We start from the raw sequence: 13,006 nt of genomic DNA on the forward strand, positions 1-13,006 counted from the left end.
ACTTTATTGACAAGTTGTCACTTTTTTTTTTTTGGGTCAAATTGACAAGTTGTCACTAAGAAAATATATTTGCGTAAGAAAATCTTTTAATTAAAGTCATGTAACACTAAATTTACTTTTAATTTACGGAATTACTTGAAAATTGTTTATTTAAAACATTGCACTGATGAACATATGTATATATAATATTTATCAAAAAAAAAAAGAACATATGTATATATGACAGTCTTGAAGATACATTCTATGATTGATTTTTTTATCATTACTTTCCGTATTTATTTCCAACCATGATCATTATTAAGCTTGTACATTTTTTATTATTTAATATACTTTTTTGCTTATGAGAACTTATGTTATTAATTATTTTATATTTTAATATATTTAATCATTTTTGTTATTGTTCTTCTAAATAAAATTAAACTACATTTTTCCTTCATGCATATAAATTTCAGAGTTTATGCAATCTCATATTAACAGACCAAGTACAGTATGCCGATACCATAATAAAATTAGTTTAACATACATATTTTATTTTTTATTTTCGTATTTTACTCAATAAGTATAGTATGTTTTTTATTTAATATTTTAACTTAAAATAAAAATTATTTTCTAATATCTTATTCTTAACTGAAAATCATTTATTGACCATATATGATTTTTGTGTTTTCATATTTTTTTTTTTTGTAAGGCGTGTTTTCATATTTAGAAATTAAAGAATCAAACGAAATTCAGGTTCCAAATATATTTTTCAAACTTTAATATATATATATATATATATATATATTTATACATTTATAAATATATATATATACAATGTACGTCCTCGATTTTTTCATAAAATATAATACTATATAAAATATATGTTTGATATAAATGCGACTGTTAACTAAGGTTCAAAAAAACATAAGGTAACAGACAATAAAAAGTTTTTAACGAAACTGCAAATTAGTTATTCATTACATGAAATTTTAAATAATTTTGATCATTAACCCACTTGAAGGAACATTTAGAAAGTTGTGATGTAATTAACGATATAAGTTACCTCCATGAAATAAGTTACTTCCTTTAAAAAAGAAGTTACCTCCATGAAATAGATTTTAACTGTGAACTAGACTACCTACCTAGACAAAAATTACACTAATTCAAAGATTTATAATTTAACGATGTTATGGTTACCACTACTATTGTTGATTATTAATCCATTTGAAGCGACATTTTTTTTTCATTTGAAGCGACTTTTTTAAAGTTGTATTTTGAATTTATGATTAATGATATAAGTTACCAATATAGAAGTTTAAATGTGAAGTGAATTACCGACACTAAACTACACAACTCAAAGTTTATAGTTTTAAAGTTGTGGTTTCTGTTACTATATTGTTGATCATGATTCATGATGATACAATACATTGTTTTTTTTTTTTTTTGACATCGAAAATATAAGAAATTCTAGTTTGCATCCATATGACCAGTATTAGCTAGCCATCTTGGTGCACAACCGTCTACGTATGGGAACTGGAGGGCTCGTGATCTCGCGCCTTTCGCAAGGCCATCTGCTTTTTTTTTTTTTTTGAACACCAATATTATAAATGCGAAAGAGAACGGTCCAGCAGCAGAGAGTTAGTTGGCTGTGGCCATCTGCTAATACATTGTTATTACTGTTGTTATTGTGGTCACTATTATTTGTGGCTACTTTTATTATTGTAAATTTGTAACTGTAGTGCAACTTTCCTAATAAAAAATGAGCCATGAAAACAATAATTTTAGAACTCTCTGTTCTGACAACGAGAAAGAGCATCATTCAGACAAAACCATCTCTCTATATTATTATTAGTTCTTTCTTTACATTAAAAAGAAAGAACAAAGCATAATGAACTTCACCAGCAGGAAAAGACAGGAGCTCCAAGATCCAATCGTCAAATGTCAGATGCATCCTCCCAACTGCAAGATTCAAAGTAGACAAAAAAAAAATCAGAGTTAATGATACTAAATTTCTTAGTAAAAACTTTCATTTTCTAAGTGAATTATGTTGTGACAAAAAAAAAGTGAATTATGTTGTGACAAAAAAAAAGTGAATTATGTTAACAATCACCATTATAGACTCGATTTCCTTGTCGGAGACAGGTGTGCGTTTCGGCTGCAAAGATGCTTTTCCTCCAACAGCAGTGTTCTTCGGAGCTGCCGGGACATCTGAACTCGCCGTGATATTTTTGTTGCCGCCGGAGACAGATCCCGACGTTGGTCCAGGACCTAATAAATTTAACATGCAAAGAAAAAGTCGATAATAACAAATGATAAAAGAGCAATAAGCATCAATTAAAGCAAGAACCAAAAAGAAAAAGTAGTGAGAGAATCTACTAAGGATAAAAATGTAAACCTGAGGATATAGCAGATGAGGAAGAAGGAGAGTGTCTCTGAGGAAACTTGATACGAGGAATTCTCTTCATCTTCTGCTTCCTATACGATTCTTGAGTGAGTTAATTGATTTTCTCTGTTTTCTTTCTGACGAATAAAAGCTCCTTGTATTTATCCTGAACTTAATGGGCTAATGGGTCAAGAAAGGTGTTCCTATGATGGGCTTTCCGTCAACTTGATTATTTGGACTAGTAAAAGTTAAGAAAGTTTCTTTCTAACTCACAAGTTACATCGTATATTTAGATCCTTGCCAATATTCATTATCAGATTAGATACAATCCCGTATAGAAAAAAATGATCATGTCCTCGTCACATCGGCCATTGAATATTAAATACAATCCCTTATAAGAATTGATCCTACGGATTAAAGATTTAGACAACATATCTACAACTAGAAACTACCAAGGGCCACTAGTAGAGTTGCAAAAATATCAAGACATAAGCTTAATTAGACATCAAAAGACCAATGAAAATGAATTATAATAAAGGATGTAAGAGCTTCAACTCAGAATCTTCTATCATTTTTAAAAGGACACTTACATTTTGGCTGGATATAAAGTAACCCTACACAGTACATATTCTCCGAGAGTAGTTCCTTCAGAAAGCGTACGGCTTTCAAAGAATTTGTGGCAGTATGTCACAGAATATAACATAGATAGGATGTCTACAAACCGACCTTTGGGGGTAAGCATATGAAAATTATACTTGCGGGTTGCGGCCTCTAAGTTTATACTTAGTTCTTAATTTTTAAACTGGTTTTGTGGCATATAATGTCGTAATTGAGTTTGTTTAATGCTCTCGTAAATTTCAAAGTTGCATGTTCAAATCTTGAACACCATTTTGAAAATAGTTTTTACGAACTAGAATAATTGTTGAAAAATTCAGCGTCCGCTTTTGATCCACTTTAATTTTCTTGGAGAAAGAATTTCGAAGAGGATAAATTCATGAATTGATAGGCTTAATCGTCTCAATAATTGAAACTTTTGTGGTGAGATTTATATTGACGTGTTCAGGGGGAATCAGCCAAGAAACTGAGTTTAACCTCCTCATAAATTCATGGCAAAATAATTTTTATGGACCACGGAACGACGAGTGACAGACTGCATTGGCCTTTAACTCATAGTTTACGCAACTAAAACAAATTCCACCTTTAACGTTACGGCTTCGTGGATGATGTCAGATTCGTGTTCTTAAAAGTATGATAAATAACTCATTGATCGGTAAAAAAAAGTGCGGACTAATACATATATTCAAGTGTTTTGATATTAATATTAATTTTTATTTAAATCTAGTTATAAAATTAAATATAAATTTTAAGTTAATATTATAATTATCTAACTTCAATATCTATATTGATAATTGATGCAATCTGTTTTTTGTTTAATTTTTTATTTAGGGGTTGTATATTTTGGATAAAAAATCTTTTCTACTAATAACAAAACCATCATTAGGCAATTTAAATTTGAAATCAAGCATTTATGTCAGTTGTGGATATGAAAAATTCAGTGATATTGAATACATTTTAAACAGTCAAAAGTCAACAAAATAACAATAGACAATAAACATTATTTATATAGAAACTGTAACAAAGAAAAATAATAAATTACAAAACATGTATTACTTGTAGATAGTATAATGACAAATATATATATTGAGATAAAATTGTTTTAATACTACTAACCTAAATATAAAATAAAATGTATTATGATATTAGCATTAAAAATTATTAATATACATTATTAGTTATAGTGTTAAAAAAAAATACATTATTAGTTATTCTGAATATAATGACCAGATCATCAGCAAAATCATTGTTTATTAAAACTAATGAGCTGATCCTTGAAGTTTTGAAATTGAATTTATTTGAGTGTGGATTTCAAAATTTGTAGGAGCCTAGTAAGAGAGGATGCACTAATTTTTGTGTAGATGTTTTCAATTCGGTAAAGAATTAGAAGAATTACTGTGAGAGGAATGATATTTACAATATGATAATCAGGATCCAAGCTAGGTGTAACAGGGTTGACCAGGCTTGTGGCGGCCTCTTCTTTGACATGCACACATGGAAATTTCGTGACTTGAGAACATTTCTGCTATGTGTTTTAAAGCTAGGTGTTTTAAAGCAAAGTTCTTTTTTGAAGTTTCATGAAAATTTATGACTTGAGAACATTTCTGCTATGATTGTAGCTGCCAATCGGATGTTGAAACATACAAATTTACATCAGTATGCTCATGGCAGAGCTAGTCAATGGCGCTGTGTAACTTTATAACTCTTGTTAATGGTTTTGGTTCAGTTGAGTTGTCTAACTGAGACTCACTTTAATCAAAACATATGAATATCATTAAGAATAATATTAGAAATGTTTATTAAAATTAATTAATTATAATCTTAAATTTAGGGAGAATCCAACAAATCAGCAAAATCACACACACATATATATATATAAAACTATAGACCGGTTTCACAAAATGTCACTTTAATTTGACACACTTATAAATAATAGTAATAATAATAATAATACATTTGTGTCCTTATTATTTACACTGATTTCTCCTGTAGTATTTAAAATAAATAAAATTATTTATAAAATTAATGCAATTTGTAATTAATATCAAACAGAAAGTAAGTATAATTTACATTAAAATTCTAATATACCACTCTTTTTAACAAGATAATAGAGCTCTAAACTACTATTATAATATCTCTCATACAAAAAAATCATAATATTTTAATTTTTGAGTTATTTAATTTAAAATAAAAGACAAGCCAATGAATAAAAGAGAAAAACTATTGGAGTTTTCATAGAGTTTTTGAAAATTCTCAAATGAGAAATTTCATCTTGTTCTTACTCTTTTTATTTCATTTTGTTGGTAAAAATACATCAATACAATAAATAAAATAATTTTGAAATGAATAGTCTACTGAAGAAGAATTTGTGATTTCTAAATGACCTGCATGCTTAAATGTAATACATACCAACCAACAACTCTAAAATGATCCAGTATTATGAATTGGCCGTCAGACCAGTAATATTCACATACCGTAGATCGAGACTACGACTAAGACTAAGACTTAGGACTTAAGAATCTTATATATAATATAATACTATCACGTTGGTATGAAATTTCTTTAGAAATATCCATTGGATTGCTAGGATATAACGTTTTTGTTAGTATCTTTTTCACCATCCAAGTTCAAACATAAACTGCAGAAAACAAGAAGTAGTGCGTGAAATAGAAGCGTCGATTTTTTTTTTTAAAGTAGAAAACAGATATAAAAGTGTGTGTATATGATTAACCATTATACTCTTTTAAAATCTCAATACTTAAATTTATATAATTCATAATTAAAACTAATATCATTTTACATAATTTATAATTAAAATTAATATGATTGAAAATAAAAAATAAAACTTATCATATTCATTTTCAGTAACTTATCATATAATCCATTTCAAAATACTATATGTTATCAAGTCAAGACCAAGATACTCAATTTTCTGAAATAATGTTACTTAACAAAGTGGTGGTAATCTGGTGGTACTCTTTCGAGGTTCGGCGTGAATCCATGTTGGTCCTAAGCAGAGCCGTGCCTATATGGTTGAAAAATAAACAATGGCTTTTTTGTTCAAACCAACTTTCATTAATAAAACTTAGACTCCATCAATGGAGGAATTGTTCAACAGAAACAATAACACAGCCACATTAGCTAAATAAACCGCTGCAAAAGCAAAACGGATAACACAAACATAGATAAAAGCAAACATAACACACAAGCAACTTAAAAGTGAAACACCATGAATGCTACTGAGTGAGATGAAGCCACGGGAATCAGAGAACACGTTCAGTGAACTGTTACCCGAACCTGCAGCAACAAATGCATAGAGAGCAGCAAGAAACTTGGCTACAGAGGTGATCAAGCACCATCTTGATGAGCCTTGAAATTGTGAGGAACTCCGCAACCATAATGAGCTGTAGAGTTGCAAGAACCACCACGGCCAGACAAACAAGTCTGAAACTACGAAGCCAAGGTTGGCTTTTTTAAATCCATCGCTAAATAAACAATGGCTTAGGGCATCAATTTAATTTCAAATAAACTTTAGAGGCATATTTACAAATACTTTTTCATATGGTTTAAATCTTTGTTTCTTCTTACAAAATTATTGTTTATTTCTAATACTTCACTTGTTTATATTTAACTTTACGAAAGTAAATTATATTTTCATTAACTTCGTATATAGCATTGGCAGCTAACTTTTGTTCCATTTTTACTTACTTAACAAAGTTATAATACTAAGTTGATCAAAAAAAAAAAAAAACAAAGTTATACTACATAACTTTAGATAAATTATTACTGCATTATGGATCATAATTCTATATATAAATTTATATTTTTGTTGTATTCTTATGAATAGTTTACTATTATGTCAACAAACATTTTTTTATAAATTAATTTCTGTATAAGTTTACTTATAATCAAATATCAAATTTTTTGTAAATTTTTTTAATTGTGTTTAGGGCAGTAAAAAATCCTCGCACAGTTTTGGTCCTAAGTATCGCTATTTAGACAGTTTGGGCTTGGATTTCGACCCAAATGGTTATCATGATGAGTCTAACAAATGATCGGCCCACCTTTTAACAATTGTCGGAAAGTATTCAAACTCTCGGTTCATGCAATGTGTTACGCTCTTAGGATAATAACTTTGTAGCACCTAGGATCAATTAGCCATCCTTCACAATTTAATCTATTAAAACTGAAGTAGAAAATAAACTTCACCCTTAAACTTGCAAATTATTTACAATCAAATGCCACTGTAGAATTAATTAAACAATTCATTAACTTATGTGTGTCTTTACGAGCATTGAATAATTTCCTTTCCAAAATTGTTAACTAATGCTTGTCTTTTTGAGCATTAAAAACTCCCCTAAAATATATTGTACGTAAACAATAACTCTCACCGTTTACATTTCTCCTCACATTCATCTATCATCATTATGCATTATGATACATATTATACATCATGAATCATAACTTTAACTTCAAAGAGAGATTATATTATGATAAACAGCATTACTGGACTTACCATGCACCAACGACAACGTTACATAAACCCTTCTTCGTAACAGTTCAACCATTTTGTATTCACAGATAATACGTACATTCTTACAATATTATCTTACTCATAACTGTTGCTCATAAATATTGGCAAATTATTATATGCTCAATTTAGGAAATTATTCTCTGGCCTTTATGGCTAGTAACTAACCTATGAACGAATGAATGAAAGTAATGTTTCAAAAAAAAAAAAAATTCTGGCAGTAAATATAAAATCTACTAATTTTTTATAAACTCGATTTTCCTCGGGCTAAATCAGCTATAGATACTGGCAATAAATATAAAACTTAATAACTTTGTAAACTCGATTTCCCCTTCAATTGGGGAACAAACAATTTGATTTCCAAATCATAACCACTAAACAATAAAAAATATTCCAACAACTATAAAATCGTAATATTTCATATTTTCTTGGTTTCACCATAACGCACAATATACATCTATTCTATTAAAATAGATGTCACAATTTCTCTTCATGTGAGATTTCTTTTAAAATAGACCTTGTCTAAAAAATTATTTCATTTTATTTCTATTGATATTTAGGCATCATTAAGATATCTATTCTATTAAAAGGGAAGCAGTCTTGAGAAATCTACTTATAAAAAGTTACTGCACTATTTCATTTAAGTAACACTTATTTGGTCTTACAATCTATTAGCCCAATAACAAATTATATCCGTATGTTTACCTAACTATATTTCTTTCGCCACATATAACCCACTAATATACCAACTTGATATTTGCCAGACCAAAACATGTTCTACACGATAAAGTAGAACACAATACATGTTATACACACGAAACTAATACACTATATAGTTCATTCATTGAGTGAATGAATATGTTATTCATAGATTAGTACAATGATCATATCACATTTATTCCTCTCCTAGACACACACGACAAGATGTCAATACTCTCATTCAATTGAGAGAACAGATTATACCCTAACCGCTATGAAAGAACATATTCATTCTCAATCTGCCAAAATATTAGTGCTTAAATCGTTATATACCCAGTCCATAATTTATTATTTCATTCTTATCTATCAAAATTAAAGTCTGTTTTTAATAAATCAGATCAATTTTATAATAACCACGTTTTCCTGACTATTGTTAGAATATGTAACCAACTATTGTTATTACTTTTAAAAAGGATTTAAGAATTATTTTATTTATTTTCAAATTTTGTATTCATGACCATAAATTATTTATTTGCTAGCATAAATTTCTCTAACGTACTTTAACTGACTGGATTTTCAAAATAATCTGTTTGATATGATTTTAAATACATAAAATCTGAAATTTTAGAATACTTGATATAGACACTTCGTATTAACTACAATATGTGATAACTTTGTGTGCAAAAAATATATGTTACCTACTTTAACTGGATAAAAATTAACTCCTACTAATTTATATTCCAATAATATTCCTTATACCTCTAACTAGAAAATCATATCGGATCTTCTTAAGCCCATCTCATAATAGTTAAACATCTAACAATATTTTTTGTTGTTAAAATTTTATATTCTTAATAAAAAACAAATAAAATTTTATATTATTGGTATTTGTTTTCTGTATTTTGATAATTAATATGAAGGAAAATTATTTGTAAGTGGAATTGTTGACATATATATTTTTAGTTTGGTTTACTAATATTTTTAAAACTAAATATACAAATTTCATTTTCAAACCGAACACCGCATTAAAACACGTTAGCTCGACTCCGTATATAAACCTTTTAAAATTTTCTTTCTTAATCGATATTCCGTACAAATGAGTATGTTCATACACATCATCTTATAAAACTTCATTTAAAACAATATTTTTTCGAAGATAAACCCGCGCTTTCGAAGCGCGGGTCAAAATCTAGTTAAATTTTATATAATCAACACATATAACAACTTCACCTGTAAGAATATCATAATTTTATTATTAACTATAAAAATTCTGTTGACAAAAAAAATCTAACAAAATCTTAATAAATTTTTAAAAATATTTTTATAAAATAATGCATTAATTAATTTCGTAATTAGTAGTATAATATTATTACAAATTAATGTTAATTAATATTTTCTTATAAAATAAAAAACAATTGTATGTTATTTTCATAAACTTTTAATTACAGCCTATATTATATAAAAAAGAATGACTATATGAATTAAATATAAAACTCTATTAAATTTATAAATGAACGTATTATTTTAAATTCATTTAAAATAATATCATTCACCATTAAAGCGGGTAAAATTTCGTAAAGTATGTATAAAATCTACTAAAATAACAAGTCTAAATTATTTAAACATAAAAAATTATTTACTTATAAATCATGCTATATACTAAAATTATTGATGCTAAAGGATATTTTTTTTAAGCACAACAAGGAAATATAAATGATCTTGAACAAATATATGTTCTATAGTATAACTATATAAATTTAAAAAAATATTTTTCATGCAAATTGTAGAAATAAAAAAATATATATTTTGAAGGGATTATATTTGATTATTTATGATTATGAATTTATTATACCAAACTTAATATTATATTACTATGTAATAATAAGTAATAACAAAGTAAAATGAATAAAATAAATCTTTATATATTGATAATGTCAAATAAAAAACATAAAAATAAGATTATAAATTTAAATTATATAAAATATTAAAATGTAAATCATATATTTAAAATATTTACGATTATATTAAAACTATTCATTTATAAATTTAATTTTATCCGCACGTACGTGCGTGTCAAGCTCTAGTATTATATTAAAATAGCAGCACTGAAGTTCGTTGTATTACTGAGTTTTTTCCTGATAATGTTCCTTCTATCTCAAATGGTGAAATGGCTACTTTCTTCAAGAAAACTATAGCTCCTCAGATATGTCTTTGAAAAAATGAATAGAAAAGTGTGTTTAAATCTTCATTCTTCGATAATTTTTTTTTAAATTGTTCCTGTAACGTAAGTTATGCATACTCACATTAGATTTTCATCCAAGTGGAATTTTGGCATTTGACATGATTTCTTTTTTGAATTGTAGAGACATATGTGTGATCTGAAAATATTACAGTATTGAAACTCTAGATTCAAGAGATTATATTTCATTCTAAATGCAGATACCTCCAAAACTACATGAAATATTAATGAAAGGGATCAACGAGGGAGCAAAAGTGAAAGTTTTTTAAAAACTTTTCAGGAGAATTAACATTTCGGCATCGCAAGAGACATAATGATCGACATGTGGCAACACGTGACTAGTCTGTACCACTTCTATGGAGCTAGGATACCCATGTATAATTCAAAAAAAAAGAAGTGAAAGTTGTAGCAACAAAGAACATGTCAGCGATATTGAGCAACAAGAAAGGAGTGATTGTTCTAGGAGATGCATTTAACATGCGTCATCCAGTAATTAATGCGTCTGGATGATGGTTTTAATGTCTGATGTTCTCATTCTACATCGTCTTCTCAAGCCATTCAGTAACCTTAGTGATTCTAACAAAGTCTCAGAAATCCTCAAATCCGTTTACAATATCCATAACGTAATTATATATGTGCAACTTATACTATGAATATGGCTTGTTAAATCATTGTTATACACCATGAACGTTTAGAATCTATGACTTTTAACAATCCTAAAAGAAAACGTATTGTATAAATGTTGTATAGTGAAGCCAATGGCTTCAACTGTGAAAACCTTGGGGAGTGCATTCAGTGGCGGAGGTAGTGAAGGGTTAGAGGGGTCATTAATTTGACCCATATCAAATCTATATATATTTTTAATTTTTAGTTTTATTTTGAGTTAATTTGGTGAAATATTTAGTTAAAATTAGTGTTTGACACCGGTAAATATATGTTTAATATTTCAAATGTACCTCGTATTTTTTTTATTTGGTTCTATCTATCAAATTTGTTTCTAGTGACCCCTATAAAAATAATTTCTACCTTTCTACCTCCGCCACTAAGCGCATTTTCTCAGCTGTTGGTTGCATCTACTGACGAAGCAAAAGAGGCAATGCGAAGGGTTACTTTGATTACCTTTGTGGTGGAGGCTTTGCCAAGTCAGAGACGATGGGTTTGCTCGGTGGCATGAACCCGCGACCACTCTCCCTCATCTGCCAATTTTTTTCCATGAGCCTATTCTCTGTTGGCTCTTTACTCTATCCGTTTCCTTTTCCTCTTCGTATTTGGCACAGTCTCAAACTTTTGTGGGTACGTAATCCATTATATATATACTTCTAGTTTTTTCTTTATATATACAAATTATTGTTTTATTAATTAACTGTTCTTATTTTACACTAACCATGTTGTTTATATGTGTAGATGTAAATTACTAGTTGTCTTTGAGAATGTTGGGTCCCCATCTCAAGGCTGAGGGAGTGAGGCAGATGTTATCTCCAGCTAGCGCATGCAGCTGCGTATCGCAAAAACCTCATGGGTGCTGATACTTTCTAAACGTTGATGCAATTAATGTTTCCTAGCTAAGAGAAAAGGATGGCTATAAAATACTATATCATTCTTAAATATATAATGATATTAGGTATGTTCGTTTGGTTGTTGAATTTGTAATCAGACTTAAGATTATATGAATACATTATATATCTTAAGAATAAAAATTTGTTACGTTTATAATTTAATTTAACTTTTTTGACAAAAAAATCAAGTCTCCATATACAACAATTCACAAACACAATATTTTCGGACGTTTGCAGTTACATATGTTTAATAATAATCATAAACTCGCTTTTTATTAATTCTTAATACTCTAAATTGTTCTAAGTAAAAACAACTCCGATCCATCCCTAATATATTTGCGTAGCGGTGTGACAAAAGAAATTGTGTAGCGGACAAACACTATCCTTCTATATATAAATTCGTCCTTAACTAGGTTAATTTCCATTTAATAATAATGAAAAAATATATCTTGAATCGAATACTATTGTGTCAAAACCTTATATATTTAGTCATATGATATTATTAACCACAAGAAGTTTTATTTAATGTATAAATAGAAAGTGTTCTAAATATATTTTCAAAAATATTGTTATGATTTTAAATTCTAATAACATTTTTTTTTATAAATTAAATATTATAATCATTTATCTAATTCAATCTTTAACTATTACCCAACCAGTTAAATGCAATTATTTTCAACCAAATGGCCATATTAGCCATTGATTACTGCTTGTAAGAGCATTTTCAACTCATTACTATTTTCATCTGTATAATAGTATTTAGAGGTGAAATTGCTCCAACCCATCTCTATTTCTTCTTCTATAATAGAGATCTTTATTTTCTCTTCTATTTATAGAGGAATAAATATCATCCTTCTATTTTTTGCTCTATATTTAGAGATTACTATTTTAGAAAAATACATTGTAGCATATCCCACCTCTAAAATAGAGAAATTCTATTTTAAAGGTTAAAATAGCAAAATATATTGGAGACGGTCTAAAGGCGACTACCGCATCTACATTTA

The 13,006-nt window shown here is 28.0% G+C and overlaps 1 protein-coding gene across 1 annotated transcript; it reads right to left on the reverse strand.

Annotated features, from left to right (window-relative positions):
• Nucleotides 1–1,739: 1,739 nt before the first annotated feature.
• On the reverse strand, nt 1,740–2,599 carry LOC125582011. The gene is made up of 3 exons (XM_048748376.1): nt 2,375–2,599; nt 2,090–2,247; nt 1,740–1,938 (listed from the first exon to the last, which is right to left on the reverse strand). The coding sequence occupies exons 1-3, from the start codon at nt 2,442–2,444 to the stop codon at nt 1,921–1,923; spliced, it is 246 nt and encodes an 81-aa protein (XP_048604333.1). The 5' UTR covers nt 2,445–2,599; the 3' UTR covers nt 1,740–1,920.
• Between the last annotated feature and the right edge of the window lie 10,407 nt (nt 2,600–13,006).

The sequence above is a fragment of the Brassica napus genome, chromosome C2 (genome assembly GCF_020379485.1).
Source record: "Brassica napus cultivar Da-Ae chromosome C2, Da-Ae, whole genome shotgun sequence".
Lineage (NCBI taxonomy): Eukaryota > Viridiplantae > Streptophyta > Magnoliopsida > Brassicales > Brassicaceae > Brassica > Brassica napus.